Below are 18,365 nucleotides of genomic sequence, written 5' to 3'. Positions count from 1 at the left end.
CATTAGTAACAGTGAATGGAAGGGAATTTACAGTATTAGGCGAACAGTTCTTTGTATTTCTAAAAGTATTAAGGTAACCAGCTTTCAGTATGGTTGCTTTTTCTCATAAATCAGTGTAAGACAGCTAAATCCTATATGTCTTTGCGTTTTACAAGTATTCTAATTAAATGTCATATGTAATACAACATTTAAATCATCTGAAGTGCTGTTATGAAACTAGGAGTGGAAAAGCATTTTAATTGGGTTCCTGTCCAGCTGCTTGGGACGCTTCTAAACCGTGTTACCAAGGTCCTCTCCTTGGACCTCTCCAGCCCAAATATAGGGCAAATGAAAAACAACAATTATTGTGGCCTTTCTTTCCCAAAGCCTAGAAACGGATTGTTTGCCAGGACCCCTTAAAAAAAATCTTAGGACACAAGGAGTAGCTTTATAATCATGTGATGTGTGGGAAAGAGTTTAGACAAGAAATCCCTTTTAAAAGGACACAGTCAAATGTCCAAATATTTGTAAAAAATGTGTTCATGGGGTGTAGAGGAAACAAGGGGGATGCTATGTATAAGGGACGGCATATAAAAGTTTTAAATAAATAGGGAAGCCAACAATAGCACAACTTTCTAAGGCTTTTTAAAGTCAAGTTTATTGCAGGGAGGATAGTCTGAGAGAAGTTGGGAGAAAGTGGGGGGGAGAGAGAGAGGAAGAGCATGCATCTGGTTTCCAATTAGATGGTATATAAGAAACAGTAGCAGGACTGAAAGAATCTTTTTTATGAAGATTTCCACTCAGTAAAAGCCATAGCCCTTTGCAGAGGCAGAGTGATGGCTGCCTGTCCCATAATGCTATAGCCTCCTTTTCTGAAATCAGTGTTCTAGCCAGCAAATCAGAAAAGTTCTTAGGAGCTGGACCCCTCACCTTCTTAATGACTGTAACTTGCCTTTCAAGAGCCTGAAGTGGTTGGAACCAGTCAGCTTATTCAAGAAAAGGGATTAAAGTTTTGTTCTTATTTTAGAGGCTAGTGAAGCAAAATAAAGCTCAACAAATCTTTCAGGTTACTCACCAGGGTCAGTTTTTTAGATGTTCTAGGGGGCCCTGTAGATTTATATCAGAAATAGGAGTTTATCAGGAATGCACATCAATGGCTTTCCTCAGATATTTCAAGTCAAATATTTGTGGGGTATTGGAACCAAAACATAAGATGGGGTGCTTTGTGAAGCATTGTTTTGGGCACTGTAGTTGCTACCCTTTGGCCATCACACATGCTTTGTGCTGCTGCTTTGCTACAGAGGGAGCTGACATGGCATGAATGACTGAAAACCTCGGTGTGTGGACCAGTGCAGTGACTGTGTCGTGTGTGCAGCCATTGTGTGCATCATCAGAGAGAGCGGTAATGCTGCCACCTCCCCTTCTGCTACTGCACGTGTTCTCTGGATGTACAGGCATTGTTCTGCTTAACTGATGCTTTAAAGAATTGCTTTTAGTGAACTAAGTGCCGCTGGTTCTGATTTGTTGTAATTCTGCTGGTTTTTTCTCAGTTGTTTTCTGCCTCATTTTTATCTTTGATGTTTGTGCTGTCTGTGTTTAATGCATTGTATGCTGCCCAGAGAACTTAAGTTATTTGGAAGCTTAAAAAACAGTAAGTAATATATACTTCTATCATGTATACAAATAGCATGAGATGACAAAGGCTAAGTTACTCTCATATGTAAGAGCATGTTTATAAAGCATTCGCAGCCAGAGTCAGCCTGTGTACTGAAAATTATGATCCTATGAATAACATCATCCCTTCACCCTTCTAAAAATTCCCTCATCTCTTTTAAAATGCCTGGGAGAATGAAAAGCTCTTTGTCTGGTTCCAAAAAGACCATATTGTAGGTGCCAAGTAAGCCTCTCTGGAGCGAGGCCCTTTGAACCCCCCCCCTCCCCCCAGCAATAGCCACCAGTCTCACCTCCTTTGCTGGAGGCACCTGAATGAGGACCACAATGTACAGAAATTCAGGCGGTGCTGTTGGTGTCTTGTATGCACACGTCAGAGTTGTTACTTCAATGTAAGAGACAGAGATCAATGTCCGACGTATCCCAGGTGGGCTTAGCTTTCATGAAGGTTCAAACTCCCACAAAAAGTCCAATGCAGTATGCTTTATTTTATTAAAAGACAATCGTAAAAATAATTTGACTGCCATTAAAGAGAAAGTGGAGAATTTTTTTCTTCATATTTTTGGAGTTACTACTGAAGATGTCTGTTTGCGTCGAATACCCACAATCTCAAAAGCATATTGTGTTCCTTTTTTACCACCTTAATGATTTTAGAGGAGTATTTTTTTTAACCTTTGGTGAATCAGCATTAAAACAGCTTGCAATTTCTTTCCTCTTCTCATCCTTTTTGAAGAAGGCAGCTCTCTAATTCTGCACTTACTGGCAGTAAAACCCACCTTTGGAAATCTGAAATGCAATTGCAGTGAAATAAGAAGGCCCTGGCTACTCACCAACACTGAATAGATTTCCTGTGTCTGAGGCTGAAGCACCCACATACGTCCACCTTCCCCAAATAATTAAGTGGGGTTATGATGTATTCTTTTTGCCAACCGGAAAAGCTCACCTAAAGAGGCTGAATTTTCCTTCATAGCAGGTGAAGATGAGAAGCACACCAGGTCTGAAAGAAATTAAAAGTGTTATTCCGAAGACAAATCATCAACCTCATTCCACTGAGATTACTGACTGCTGCTTAGCCTAAATGCTATGAGGAGTTCTTTGCAGTAAAGCACGAGGAACCGTGCCCTCCACTCACAGCCATGAGGCAGTCCATGGCCCAGAGCCTTGGCTAACCAAGGTGGGATGCAGTGTGTGCAATGACAGGAGACTACCCCTTTAGCACTGGACGCAGTCCATGGATTTGTTCTTACAAACACACAACCTGGTCAAACCTAACCTGGATGATAGTGAAATACCAAAGTGAAGGATGCCAGCACCAGAACCAGGTCTTGCTGCTTTCTCTATTCTCTTCTTTTCTTGTAGAACAGCAGAGTTTTATACATTTCCAGGAAGAGGAGGCAGTTGTCCAGGCCAGTCCAGAAGTCCTAGGAATTTCCTGTTATCTACAGCACATACCAGCCCTATCTCTCAAAGACTTTCTGGACTGCCAGAGAAAGGTTCTTGTGATTGCAGTATATTTTGCTCCTAATCTACTATCTTTCTTCCTTGCTGTCTGTGCCTTCACATATATCATTTTTCTTGTAGTCAATTACCATTCGATTTTTCCTTTCACCTTGATCACTCTGTTTGGATGTCTTTCCCATCTGTGGACTTGTCTGCAATCTATCAATCAATCAATCAATAAACCCTTCACACAGCATGGTATGTGTGTATCGTTCAAAATAATTCACATAGAATTTTTACCATGTTTTCCAGATAACAATACTTCAAGAGAACTGGGTATCTTTAGATGCAAACTCTTAGCAGCATTTAGCATGGAGATGCAGTTGTGAAGCAAATGATTCTGAATATTAGCCCAGCTAACTCTAAGCAAGTATTTGGCTTAGTATAGCTAACATTCTATAACCTAAATCTGTAAAAGAATGCAATAGATATACTTGAGGTCAAGAGAGGTACAGCATAATATAAAGCAGGCAGGGGTCCTCCAACTTTTTCAACCGTTGAAAGGCAGCAGTGGTGGGAGCAGGCTGGTGAGGTGGCAGTGGCAGCAGGTGGGCACGGCGAGGTGGTGGCGGGCACGCGTGCGGTGAGTCAGCAGCTTGCTTGCTTGGATATCTCCGGGCAAGTCCAAAACTATCTCCGAGTGGGCAAGCCGTCCCCTCGCCGCCCGCGTGGCAAGGTGGCGGTGAGCACACACGGCAAAGTGGGCGGTGGGCGCAGGGAGTCCAGAACCTCTGAAGCGGGCCAGATAAATGGGCATGGCGGGCTGGATGCAGCCTGCGGGCTGTAGTTTGAGGACCCGTGATATGAAGTAGAGCAAAATCTGCTCCCTGATAGGATCATTGCAACTAAGAAATCACTCGAATAAAAGATGGCCTGCTGTCCTGCTCCAGTGCTAGCACAAATGACGTTGCTCTCACATCAAATGTTGTGCCAACACTTGTGCAACATACATAGTGCTTGCTAAGGCAACAGGGAAAGACTGGTTTGTCACCAGAACGACAGGAGGGCTATGCCACTTACGGCATTCAAGCAATCAGTGCTTGTCCCAAACCCTCCTTGAAAATGGTGTGGGGAACAAACCAGTCTGTTTCTGCTTCCACATAGGGGGGGGGGGGGGGGGCACTCTTTAACAGAACTGTGGCAAAATACTGAGTGGGTGCTCTTAACCATTTAATAAGCTGGGTATACCGAGCAACATTTGTTTCAAAGGTTAACTTATATTTTGCATGTATCTCGAGAAGGAAAGGCCAGCTTTATTAGTTGGGATGTTTGAAATTTCCCTTCTTTCTCTTCTTATTTGCTGGGTAACCTGAAAGGGTGGGCTGATTGAGCTGAGATTTTTGTGATTAGCAAAACCATGTTTTTGGGTGTGTCTGCCCATACTGTGTCCAGTGCAAAGAAATTTCTTTGGGTACCCAGTACAGGGTGTGGAAATTTCACTGTGTACCTTTTGGGTAGTGCTAGGAAGGTATTATTGTAGGGCAGGGAATGAGCACACATCTAGAGTACTGGAGGATAATGACTTGGTTGATTTGTTTAACGTGTCCATTAACAAGGTTGGAGACTTTAAAGTTGCCAAACCTCAGTATATCTGCTAGTGTTCCAGAGCAGGTGTTGGGAACCTGTGGCCCTCCAGATGGGGATTCTGCTGTCCTGCCAGCTCCTGCCATGCTCAGCCAGCATTGTTGATGGCCAGGGATGATTTTTGTTGTAGTTCAACATCTGGAGTCCCCACATTGTGTTTGGAGAGTGTTGCAGTTCTCATCTAGTTTGGAGAAAACATCTTACGCCCCTGATAAACCTCAGTAAAACCCATTCCTCAAGAATGTTTCAGAACCTCTGTTCCAATACCATTAATGGGATCAGCATAAAGCTTGATTGCAAGTTGAGTTAGCAATATGTTATCTAGCCCTCAGTTCTTCAGAGAACTTTATTTTCAGTTTTCTAGATCCATTTTTCAAGAAGTGGTGGTTGAAATTTTGAGGGAATTGTGCTTAATTTTATGGATTGAGGAATGGCTTTATCATTTAGAGGAATAGCAAATATTGCTGCTTCAGATATCAAAGTTCTTAGTGTTGAAATCGATGATGCAGTACTCCCTACTCTTTGCTCCTGTTTCTTCTGAAATACTTTACACAGAATGATGCTGCAAGAAAGCTTGCAGAGGCTATTTGCATAAAGTGAGCTAAATATTCTACTCTAAGACTAGTTATACTTCCTTTAACCTTAACATTAGAATTACTTCTCCATTTTTTAAGTTTTCAAAGAAATTCTTTGCTCCTTGATTTTCGCTTCCTTTTTCACACACTATCTTGATTGGTTTCCCCCACTTTCTTTCAAGGCCAGTGTTTGTGATCTGGCATCACTTCTCCCCTGTGCCCTCCCTTACATGAAAACAGGCTTTTCTTGTGGTAATTCCAAGTGTTTCACAAAACTAAGATAGAAGGTAACTGGCTTGCAGTAACTGGAGGTGGACGCGGGGTGGGGGGGTACGCGTGTGTACATGCACCAAACTCTTTTGGAAGATGTAGTTTGGAGCAGGAATAACAGATGGTTTTGTTCTTCCAAGTCTTTCCATGGTAAAGTCAGGTGATGAGCCTCTTGAGGTGATTTGATGAAAGTGCTCAGCGAAATGTTGCGAAGTGTTAGCAGCAAGGCTTCTTTTCTTTGTCATGATTAACGAAATATTTTGACATTTAATTTTGTTGCAAATACCTGAAGCACAAGGCCTAAAGGCTAGCCCATTAGCTGTGCCTTAATCAATTCATGCATGTGTCAGTTACTTAATTTCTCTTAATGAACTGATTACAGTACAAAAGATGTATACAGAAGCCTCACACATTGAGAAATCTGGTATTTTTAAGCAAATTGCTTCATCAAAATGGAATAGCTGAAACCAATATTTCAAGAGGCCTCGGCGAATGGGGCAGCATAAAAATGTTTAAATAAATAAATAAATAAATAAATGTATTTAAAAAATTATCTAGCCATCAAAACATAGGCCAGAGGTTGTTTTTGGTTCTTTAGAATGCAGAGATTTACACCACTCTTATGGTCCCTTCTACTAAGTGAGTCTTTACTGGAACAGACTAAGGCAGAAGTAGGGCCACTTCCTCTCTGTGGGCAGTCAAACGTCTACTGGAAGCCTATAAGCAAGACATTAGTGCAACAGCCCCCGGGCACTTATGGTCCCCGGCAACTGATGTACAGAGACATACTGCTTCTGGCACTGAAGCTAGCATACAGCCATCAGGAGTGGTAACCACAGATCACCTTCTCCATTCATCCAGATAGATTATATCATGAGGTAGTGAATTCCATAGTTGAACTGTGCCGTATGTGGGAAAAGCACATCTTTTTCTCTGTCCTGACTCCCTCATAATTTGGCTTCATGGGATGACCCGAGATGCTAGCGTTATGAGACTACCCACTTTCTCCACACCATTCATTTATCTCTCTGTCACGTTCCCCCTCCCCTTACTGTTTTTCTAAGCTAAAGAGATCCACGTGGTATGACCTTTTCTCATAGGGCTGTGCTGTGGCCCCTTTGATCCTTTGGATGCTGTTTGGACCTTTTCCAGCTCTGTGAGACATAGTCTAAGGTGCAATGATCAGGACTATGTGCAGTATTTCAGATGAATTTTCATCATAATGCATTGTATCAGCATTGTGATTTTAGCAGTTCTATTTTCAAAGCCTTTCCTAAGTATCCCCAATGGGGAATTTGCATTTTTCACAGTAGCTGTATACTGGGGCAGCATTTCCATTGTACTGCCCACCACAAGCGGATACACTTTCCTTGCCCATTCAGTGCTGGCTCAGACTTGATCAGCATATACATTGAAGTTAATGGTTCTTGCCCCAGTGAGCAGCACATTGCACTTGTCTGTGCCGAGCCGTGTCATTTTCATGCCCAGTGTGGAGAAATCATTTTGGTCTTTTCACAATCCCTTTTTATTTTAATCAGCTTAAATAATTTGGTGCCTACCCCTAACTCCAGTTGTTTTAAGAAGAAGCACCGGTTCTCATTAAGATCTTGGGAGATTGCACTGTTTCTGCCCTTCTCTTGGAAGAACTGGCAGTTTATATCCATTCTCCATTTCCTGTTCTTTAAACAGTTAACAATTCATAGCAAGACCTCCACTCATTTGAAAGTCATTTGAAAGTTCATCCCCGCCACTGCCTCTCCCCCTTACAATTCACAATATTGAATTAGCTGGGCTTCCTACGGGCAGGCAGGGACACAAGTGGTACTTGAAATGACTTGTTGGAGCATCCATGAGACTAGGCAGAATACAAAACTATTGTTAAAAGTGTCCCAATTCAGGTAGAAATTTCAAGCCTCTTTTGAAGTTTTCTTTTGGCATTAGCATAGTTTGACTGATTCAGTGTCCAGAGTGGGAGGCGGTCATTTTAGATTCAAGCAGCCCCTACTTGTCTACTGAACTGATGAAAATAATCTAGCAGCCAAGCATTTCCTTGAAAGAACTGGGTTTTTGTTTTGGTTTTTTTTTGTGTCAAAGTGCATTAGCGCATTTGAGGCTACCTGCCAGGAGACTTGATTTCTTCTCATGCCAAAAGATGATGATGGAATAAATTAGGTGTGCAAAAAAGATTGAACATTTACAGAACACAATTCTCATGTTTGGTGCAGTTGTTCCATTTTTGGAATTGCAAAGATTGCCTCACATAAAGCAACTATTATAATAGGTCAAAAACAAAAGTAAAAGATAACCTGGGCAAGTGTCTAACTATATTCAAATGAATAACCCATGAGAAAGAGCTCAGCTATTAGCCCTCATTCAGCCTTGGCCAGATAAGAGGTTATAGGAAGAAACAGATAATGTAAGACAAATCAGTTCATTTATTCAGGATTAAAAACCCTTAAAACAAGCTAAAAGTAGCTGAAACAAAAATGCAAAACTAGAACTATCAGTAAATAACATTTACAAATGTGTTTTTAAGAATTCAAACTAAAATGGGAACAAATACAAGAGGGTATTACCTCCCAGTCCTTGTTGGATTCTCTCTCCTCTTGTTCCTCCCCTTGTTGGATTCTCACTTTCCAAGAAGAGAATCCCCTTTGCAGGGTTATTTGCTGCCTAACGCCCCTTCCTTTTTTGCTGCTGCCACTGTTTCCATGCTCCTGATGGCCTTCCCAAAGCCACCATACTCACCTCCTCCTCCTCCATCCTCACTTGCACCTCCTCCTGTGCTTGACTTGCCAGCGTGTCCTTCAGGGGTTGACCTGATTGCTGACCTTGAAGCTTATTCTAAGGCAAAGACAAAGAAGAAAATGGCAGGTTTCTTTAGTGCATTAAAAACTGAACCAATAACATAAGAGTCCGATTATGTGCCAGTCTGTGGCAGTGCAGAGCTTGGCTGTGTTTCCACAGTGAAGCTGCTAAATCAAGAGGGAATGGGAAGAGGCTGATTCCCTTCTTCCTTCCCCATCTCTTTGCACAGGCAAAGTGGCATTTTGAAAGGCATTTTGAAATGAAGATAAAGAGCAAGGATTTGGCTTGCTGTCACTGCATGCAAGTGCCTCTGTGCTCTTCACACGGCTAGCTGCTTTACCAGCTGGGAGCCTAGTTTAAACATTACAACATTTTGGAAGCAATCAGGGCTCCATCAGAGCAAATAGGAATAAAGCTTGGAGACTGTGATGTTTATGGTATCCTCCAACACAGAAGTAGCTAATGATATAAACACAGGTTTCTGTTTAAGCGTGATGTATTTTATTAATGAGCAGCTGGTTGCTTTTTTCCTTCCTTTGTCTCTGAGCAGGGTGAGGATTTCATATTTCCAAGGCTGGGTGGAGAGTAAATGGAGTACAAATAACATGCAAGGGACTCTTGCCTCCCCAGCTATGTCTTTAATTCTTCCTCCTGTGCAGGCTCAGATGTGCATAGACGAACTGAGCTGGGCGACTGGCGGGGGCTTCTTTTCTTTTGTCACATTTGCCATTTTACAACGCCCCAGTTCAGGAAATGTACTGTAAATGCATTAAATGCATGTAAAACTACCCCATTAGTAAATGCGGGAAGCCTGGGGAACAAAAGGTCAGGAATGTGTTTCCATGTGGCAGAAGGGGTGTTGCTGAAGGATGCAGGTGAAATCATGTGGTGCTCATGTATTTTCATTTTTGAAAAGCTATCAGTCCTCTTCCACCGCCACCACCAAAAGAGCCAGAATGCTGCTCCTGAATATTGTCCAAGAACCCTGAAAACTCTGGAACTGGCATTGGTTGCATTCACATGCAATGTAAAGCTGTAAGATGTCTTACCTGGTTTGAGGTTTGGACAGTTGCATTGATGTCATGCTTTCATGGTTTCCGCCATCCTTCATTGGCCCTTCTAACGGCAGGTATCCCCACAGCTGCAATTGAATCCCCTCCTGCCTGCTTTGCCTGCCTCTCCCTCATGGGTTTAGTGCCCCCCTGCGTGTGTCCAAGCCACCCATTCCTCTTTCCCCCTTTCTTCTGCCCATTGCTCAGCCATAGCAGCCGCTTACTTACTGAAGTGGAACTGTCCTGTGCAATGTACAGCCCACACCTCTTCCCTGCGCCTTCCCTGCTGCAGTGTCACGCTCCCCGTGTGCAGGACCTGCGTGTGCTGGGAGGGGCTGCCTGCCTACTGCAGCTGGGCGCACAGAGGGCGTTAGCACAGGCAGGCTGGGCCCTCTCCCACCCTCTCACCCACAGCCTCGTCCAGTGTCCTGCTGAGCCTGCTCGCAAGCCCCTCCACCTCTTTCTCCCCTGCCTGTTGTGCTAGAATGGGAGACTGAGAGAAATGAAAGCGCCACATTCAAAGTCTAAATTGTACCATATCGTAATGCGGCAGGGAGAGGCAGAGGAAGCATGTACATTAAAACTGGAAGTACACCTGATGCTGGAAATCCCTGTGTAGCACTTTATATTGTCAGTTGGTGTTTATGCACCTAAGAACAGCATTCCTGAAGATGGTATTCCTTGGAAATTGTGTTCGTATGTTATCAGGACAGATCTCATGAGCTGATATACCTGCAGAAGAGCTGATATATCTGGAGACAGAGCTGATACACCTGCAGCAAGCATGCCTGGAAATAGTATACCACAAAGGAGTGTCTGTTAACAATAACTAGAATTTTGAAAAATCCATTTGGACCCAGAATTTTTACTTTTGGCATATACCGAGGGGTGCAGTAAGAAGAGAAGCTGGAAGATTAGTATGTGGTAGGGACTGTAATCACTAGGATGAGTAGGGGCATGGAGGAGAGAGCAAACTGCCTAGCGTAGGAGAATGACTGTTGTGGCGTTTGCAGCTTGTTGCACAAAAACATGCAGGGTTCTGCATCTAATTGTTCATTCTGTTCTTAGAGGGCATTTGACACTTCTGCTAATCTGAGATATCACAGGAGGGGCTGCAGCTGGAGGAACTGCTTTCCATCTTCATTACTGGATGTTTCCATTAGATTAAAAATTATTCCCAGAACAGAACTGTATCCATTTGGAGAAAGCCACCTCTGAATACAAGTCACAGTTTGCATTATATGTTCTATACAAAGAAAGGAAAGGAAACTATAATGACCCACATTGGCACTCTCTGTTCTCATATCCTACAATGGCCTTGTCAGCAGCAGCCAACTTGCACCAAGGTGAAAAAAGACATGTTGGTATTTCTTCTCAAGCAAGTTGCTCAAACAACCGTGTCCCTTCCCCATTCTCTTGAAATAAGCTATCATTTCTTACATTCAGTCTATATGTTTAATATTCCTAAATTCTGGATGTCCACAGTGTGTTTATGACTGGCTTGATTTGTGGTGTTGACTTTTTTTTTCTTTTGGGCAGCCTCTTGGAGATTAAAGAACAGAATGGGAAAACAGAACAGTAAATTGAGACCTGAAGTTCTCCAGGATCTCCGAGAAAATACCGAATTCACAGATCATGAGCTTCAAGAGTGGTACAAAGGCTTCCTAAAAGATTGCCCAACTGGCCACTTGACTGTGGACGAATTCAAAAAGATATATGCTAACTTCTTCCCATATGGTGATGCCTCAAAATTTGCAGAGCATGTGTTCCGCACTTTCGATACTAATGGAGATGGGACAATTGACTTTCGGGAATTTATAATTGCATTAAGTGTCACTTCTCGAGGGAAGCTCGAACAGAAGCTGAAGTGGGCATTTAGCATGTATGACCTTGATGGCAATGGTTACATCAGCCGTGCTGAAATGCTTGAGATCGTGCAGGTCAGTAAATTGCTACTGGAAGAAGGTGCACTTAAAATGGTCTAGTCCAAGGCTTTTAAACGTTAGGTATTTATTTAACATACAGGGGTGTACCTTGTCTTGATGTATATGCCACAGCACCAGTGTAGACTCCAGATCAAGTTGCTGCTATCTTGTTCCAAACAACTGAACCAAAAATATTTGTGTGAATTTGTGTGTTCTTGCGCTGAATGCCCATAATGTCCCCAAAAGTGCACCCATTACCCCCACCCATTTTTGTGGGAAGGGAAATAATGTGTGTCAGTACAGAACTCAGAAAAATTCAACACCCCATAACATGTAAATGAATGCAGTATGTAAAATGTGTGTGTAAAATTTGCATACACTGTCAATCTAATAGTCATTTTGCTAGTAAATCATAATAGCCTGTATTTGTTATGTGTAGTAAAAAAAGTTCCTGTATGCAGTGTCCAGGAAGTTCACTGTATGCAAGTCATACACAAAATGCAAAATGAGCACTTAGCATTCACAATTCATAAGTTTTAAATATCAGCTTTATTAATATTTGCCTCTCAGACTTTCTTAAGTTTGATCTGCAATCCCTCAAAATACTTCCTGTATTCTGTTGTCCTTGTATAGGCAATCTACAAAATGGTGTCTTCAGTCATGAAAATGCCAGAGGATGAATCTACTCCAGAGAAACGAACAGACAAAATCTTCAGACAGATGGATACGAACAATGATGGTATGCCCTGGATTACTGATGTGCTTGTGTCCATAGCTCCTTAATCGAGGGTCAGGAAACCTATAGAATCTGTGGTGTATGGGGTGTTAATAATCTCTGTTTTTTAAACAAAGCAATTCCAAAGTCTTTGCTTAGCCTCTCTAGTGGTAGAAAAGCATGATCCTGCTGAAGGCAGTGTTTGCGAGCTATGACATCTGAACGTGCACATGCCTCTTCCCAATTATTGGGAAATAGCTGGTTCCTGTTGTGTAACATGTTTCTGCTGAGCAAAATTCTTCCCTCAACCAGTATCACAAGCCCTGCCAAGCAGAGTAAAACTCTGCAGAATGTTTTGCATTGAACATACATAAATTATGTTAATTTGTTCAATTTAGTCTGGTTACAATACTTCAAAATTCACAGACTTTGAGCCAGTTTTTCCTTTGCATAGCAAAGGGTATCTGTATGCATTTCAACTATTGTGTAAGGAGATTTCAACTGGCCACTTCCTAGCACATAGGCTGCTCTGCATCCCCATGGCTGTCTGTGATCTGAAATTGGAGTTGGCGTTTCCCAGTGCAGCAGGGGCAGGAAGGGACTGGTCTTCCAGTATGGGTAGGTCCTGCCACATTGCCCCACAGTTAGAGGTACCAACAGTGAGGGACAGCAGGCACTGGGATTCTGCGGTGCATGGGAAGAGCATCACTCTCTCCTGGCACAGGTGAGTCAGGCAAAGGCCATCTGAGGTCTCTGCTGCTCTCTCAGACCTTAGATTGGAAAGAACAGCTGGCGCTGGGTGCTGGCAGATGCCAGCACAGGAATCCCTGCTGAGATTCTCCCGTCTCAGATCTGAGGTAGCACAGGCAATGCCCTCCAAGGGGATTCCTGCAGTGGGTAGTGCAGGGTGTCCTGTGGATCAAAGTAGGAATGACTGGAAGTTCTTCTGCCATGGGCTAGAGCAACACTGTAAAGCCATGAAGCTTGCTGTGTGGTCTCAAGCCAGTCTCTCTCTCTCTCTCTCTCTTTCTCATTCTCTCTCTCTCTGTCTCTCTCTCTCATTCTCATTCGCATTCTATCTCTCTTTCCAAGGGTTGCATTGAAGATTAAAATGGGGTGTGGGGATGGATCATGTGCTCTTTGGGGAAATGTGGATATAAATGTAATAAGTAAACAATCTGTTGCTCAGTTAATCAGCAGCTCCATTTTAGTTAATTATAAGTCTGTCTTACCAAGCAGTGCAGCCCTGGTAAATTCAAAAACTTGGTTTGAAGAGCTGAATAAGATTCCCCCATGTAATACGTAGCTTGGCCCTCAGTCTCAGGCAGGTTGTTCCAAGGAAGTCATAACCATAAAATATGCAGATTTGATGAAAAACCTGTTTAATTGACTGGGTTTGAGCTTTCATTTTTTCCACAAGGTTTTTAGGTTATGAATCAAAATTCCTGCTATGAGCTTTTCCACAAAGTTATTGTACTGCCACCAGATTCCCTTGAACACTTCTTCCTCCAACGTAGGGGTCACCTTGGGATGAAATACCTAAGGCCACTGCATGATACCTCCCTCCACACTATTTCTATTTGGTCTTCCAACCTTCAGCAGCACCCATTTCTCTTCAGACTAGTAGCACTGTTCATCTAGCTATGTGGGATCATGGTGGGGCATTCAGAACACACTAGCTTAGAGCACGAGGCCTTAACCCTGGTTTACTCTGAACATAACATTATTTGCATGTGGGATGACTGTGTCACCCCAGATAAAATTGCCTAGGCAAGACAAAAGCCACATATAAAAGCTATTTCTTTGACAGAATCTTTCCCCAAGAGGTATGAATTGCCATAGGAGTGGCTTTCAGGTGATTGCATCAATGCATAGCAATAAAGTCTGCATAATGATGCTTGGCCTACAGACTTCAAATCAGCATAAAAAATCTTCCCTTTGTTATATTTTAATTTTGATTGCTGAAGATTTTAGTTCATACTCCTGGCTTTCAAAAAATCTAACATGACCTATAGATGACATCCTTTTGTACTTGTGTTTGGAGTCCAAAAGTACCCTACTGGATTATTCTTACACAAGTGTTGGACATTTTGTTACTCGGAGCATGTATTAGTATATAGAAAGAAGACTGTAAGGGACAAGAGGCTGAAATCTGGGGTCAATATTTTCTACTCAGATTTGGGCAATGTCCTAAATTGGGTGAGCCTGGGGTATACCAAGCACCCCAACACACAGAATGAAATAAACCAAAAGTATTTGGAAGCATAGATAAACAGTTAAGAAATGTTCAGAACAGAATTGTTTTGTTCTGAACAGAATTGGCATGTCAGTACTTTAAAAGTTACCAGAATATGTTTCTCTAGGATAATACCAGATTATGTCTAAAAACACTTATTCTTAACCTAGCAACTTGTGAAGAAGTAAAATCTAGTTATAAGATCTTAAAACTAGATTAAGACATGATGGGCAGCCTTTTCCCCAGATTAGTGGTCTCCCATTCTTTCTTACCTCACCTTGGGGAGAAAAAACCGCTTTTCCAAAGGATGCTTCTGAGGGCAGAGTTAGCTTTTGAGCCTTTGATCAGTTAAGCTGGTGGGAGGAAAGGTAAAGGGCTTAGTCTTACCTGTAGTGCTGAGACCATTGCCTTGGAAGCAGATCCTTCCAGGCAGCTAATATAGGTATTAGAGAGTAAAACAGAACTAAGAATAGCTTGGATTTTCTTTTCACAAACATTAGTTCTCTAATGACAAAGACAATGGCATGCATATGTAATAGCTATTGAAACTGGGAGTAAATCAAGCAGAACATAGCCTAGCAGGTGCTGTTAAATTTAATGCAAATCTTCCCCACAAGGGTCACCTATCAAAATGTCCTAGGGTTAACATCTCGGTTGAAACTAATGGCGTTCACAAAGTAGGAATAAAGGCCCCTTTGGGGGCTTTTTATAGGATACAAATTAATATATGTCTCCAACATGAGCAACCTTCCCTCTGGCAAAATATGTGATGTAAGCAATCCTCTGAGGGAAGAACAGCAACCGGGTTAAGAATTGTCTTGGAACACATTGTATTTAATCACTTTACTACACTGAAGTACTGTCACCTTATGACATAAAATGCAAATGGGATGTTTTTATGAAGTGCTGCGCAGTAATACCTTTTCTCCTGAAATGCATAACTGGATTATCAGACAGCTGTCAAAAGGGAAGAAAGTTCCTTGGTGCAGTAAATAGTCCTTGCAAAGCAATAAGGAAGGGATCAGAAATGGAGGCCAAGTCCCTGGACCATTCAAGCATCCCAGCATGTGAGCTGAATCATAGCAGGGACTCATCCCGTGTGAGCCCTCCACCTCCACTTGCAGTGCCGCTTTCTCACATGCGCACACGGGCTCCAGCCCTCCACTCTGCCTGCTCCAGGGCCAAACCTTCATCACGCAGGGAGGAGCTCAACCTAGAGCTGGGAGAAGATCTGGACAGTGACTAGAGACCGGAGACCCAGTGGGCTACCCATCCAGCAGCAATGCTGTGAAGGCTGTCTTTGCTTTTTCTGGCAGAACGCCATGTTCTCTGTGTCATCTGCCCACCTGTCTGCTTGCCACTGATAACTTTTTTCTGGCTGCTGCCACTTCCACAAGGGGACAGGGGCTTGTCCTAGGAAGAGAAGGTAGTAGCCAGTGAATGATGGGGTATGTATGCCATTTGAGCATCCCTGAAGGCTTTTTTGAGAGACTTTTTGAGGCTTTGCAAGTATTTGATTTTATCCCCTTGGAGACAAAAATGCTTTGGGTCAAACACTGGGCAGCCCACCTATCCCTACTTACATCAGTTGTGGGTAAACCTAAATAGAAGGGTTCGTGTGTAGGAGCCATTTAAGTTAGGACAGTGGCTGTACCTTACCAGTTGCTAATAACAGCTTTCAAAGTGGCTATCAAGGAGGGATTAAAATAACAGAAAGTGTTTTTAGAATATTTGGCTTTTTCTACTTTTCTAGAAAACTTTTCTAGCTCTCCGATGATTTGGCATAGAATCATTGAATATTTGGCACAGATCGCCTCCACAGTAAGCCCATGGAGGTTTAGCTACACTTAAACACATCATCCTAGAAACAGCTGTATCATTTTTATAGGATTGTTTCACCTCTTTCCTGATGGAAGCAAGTTAGGCATGAGGCATATGCCCACATTTTGAGGTTACAGCATACCTCAAATTATGTGAATTATTTAAACAACGCTTTAAGGAAAGTATAGAGCATCATCATTTTATGTTTTCTTTCACCCCTGCTGGTGGTGACACATTATCTGGGACACTGACAGGGCAGGATAACACACAACATCATGGTGGTGGTGGTGACCAGGGTGCAAAGTTTTGTGAAACGTTATCTGGGGAGAGGAATGACAACATCATGTTTTTCATAATGTGTGTCTTCTGATTTGAAATTGACTCGAGCCATTCATTTGTCAAACTAGTTTTTACAAATGCTTATGTGCTCATTCAAACAGCCAAGTCCACAAAGCAACCCTGCCATAGTAGGTGGATTTAAATTTCAAGAATTTGGTTTGTCTGCTGTAGTCAAAGTGTAGGAAGGTATCTGCGTTTGCTTCCAAAACATCCCTGCCTGGGAGTTGGCCATTTGGATTTGTTAAAAGTTCACACCTCAGCAAAATGTCAGTTAAAGGAAGCAATGAATCTCTAGGGAGGTTAGGCATGTTTTCCATGTCAGTTCCATGAAATGTTCTTGCATATATCTTGAATGTTTTGGATTTGTAACAGGATGTGAGAATCCTGTCTGGTTCATTTTCCGATTGTTCTTCTGAAGGCTAGATTATATCAAGGTTTCCGTAGACAGCCCCTCCTAAGAACAGCCAGCTAGGTTCTGTTGAATAAGCATCATTGGGCAAGGTTGGATGTATTGTTGGTACCATAGTATTTAATTTACAGTATAGATAACAGCACTTTCCAAAAAATTTATTCAAATCTGCCCTGAGCTGGGAATTGTTAAGCATCTTAATAATTAGCTGGCTTACCTGTTGAATATTATACATCTCACCTTAAAACACACTGGCAACTGAGTATGTATCTTTAATCATGATTTTATGTGACCTTTAAAAGTTTTATTTGGATGCCATTTTGCAAAGAGAAAGTTTTAATCCTGTATCTTTTTTCTGCTTCCCTTCAAGGTAAACTATCACTTGAAGAGTTTATTAAAGGTGCCAAGAGTGATCCCTCTATTGTGCGGTTGTTACAATGCGATCCAAGCAGTGCAAGTCAGTTCTAATTGAACTCTGGACAGTTTGCAAAGAAAATTACTGGCTTGTTCAAGCTTTGCTCATAAATGGATGCCTTCTCAACCATTCCTCAGTGGTTAGTGGATGAGATTCCTCTGCCAGATTGTCTGTGTGTCCAAGTGAAAGAGAGTCTCACTCTGCTCACCAATATTGATGCAACTTCTCCTTCCATAGTTCCATTTTCCTCTCTTTGCATAATATTATGACTCACTCTGCACATCTAACATAACTTAAGGGTATGTTTACATGCAAGTTAAAGAGGGGTTCTTGCACACCCTTGATTAATATGAATGAATGACTTTCTAATAGCCCCTGAGGAAGAGATGCTGTATGCACCTTTTGCCTGACACAGCAACAGCAAAAGACAGGCAAGGCCATTTGCTTCCCAGGAAATGGCTGTGAAATGTGGGATAAATTGAAGAATTTTTTAAGAGCATGAAACTAGTTCCCTTTCTATGAGGAAAATTGCTTGCACTTATGTAATGGTCCTTCCATTCTTTTAAATATAAATATATATAAACTATATATATATGGTGAAGTAAAATTTTAATATTTAGGTCATATTTAATATATCAAGTAGAATTCATCCTTCATTTCTTCTAGTTGTCTGTGATTATTCAAAACTTTTTTTAAAAAGGATTGTGATATTTATGCATAGCAAAGTTGTCGTAAAGGCATTGCATGACTTAGCTGTTTGTGGATATAACACTTTTAATTACCAATTGCAACACTTTATTCATTTTTACTGTTGATTGTTCAAGTGTTTACTGTGTTAAATGAAATCTGAAAAGGAGTAATTCTGTTTCCGTGTTTCATGGTGAAGTGCCACTGAATGTGGCTGCAGCATTTAAAAATGGCTTTTGAGTGAGGTGAGGTGAGGTGACCCTCTGACCTTGTTGTTGCTGTCCATTTCTGTTAATAGTCTTGTGCATTTCAGTGTTATTTAATATCTGCCTAATGCCAAGAAATGTTAATTGAAATAAAGACAAATTTTCTTGTCGGC

General features: G+C 42.0%; 1 protein-coding gene across 3 annotated transcripts in view; it reads left to right on the top strand.

The window, feature by feature from the left end:
* The window catches only part of HPCAL1 (hippocalcin like 1), a 92,695-nt gene extending 74,330 nt beyond the window's left edge, over positions 1–18,365 (top strand). For all 3 annotated transcript variants that reach the window (XM_044418247.1, XM_044418255.1, XM_044418240.1), the window contains 3 exons: positions 10,979–11,379; positions 11,998–12,103; positions 17,255–18,365. In XM_044418247.1, coding sequence (XP_044274182.1) covers positions 11,002–11,379; positions 11,998–12,103; positions 17,255–17,352 — 582 coding nt within the window. In that variant the 5' untranslated portion in view covers positions 10,979–11,001 and the 3' untranslated portion in view covers positions 17,353–18,365. The remainder of the gene's footprint in view (positions 1–10,978; positions 11,380–11,997; positions 12,104–17,254) is intronic.

Source organism: Varanus komodoensis, unplaced genomic scaffold (assembly GCF_004798865.1).
Source record: "Varanus komodoensis strain SLA01 unplaced genomic scaffold, ASM479886v1 scaffold10, whole genome shotgun sequence".
NCBI classification, from domain to species: Eukaryota; Metazoa; Chordata; class Lepidosauria; order Squamata; family Varanidae; genus Varanus; species Varanus komodoensis.
The sequence above is the reverse complement of the archived record's forward strand: the minus strand, read 5'-3'. Positions and strand labels throughout refer to the sequence as shown.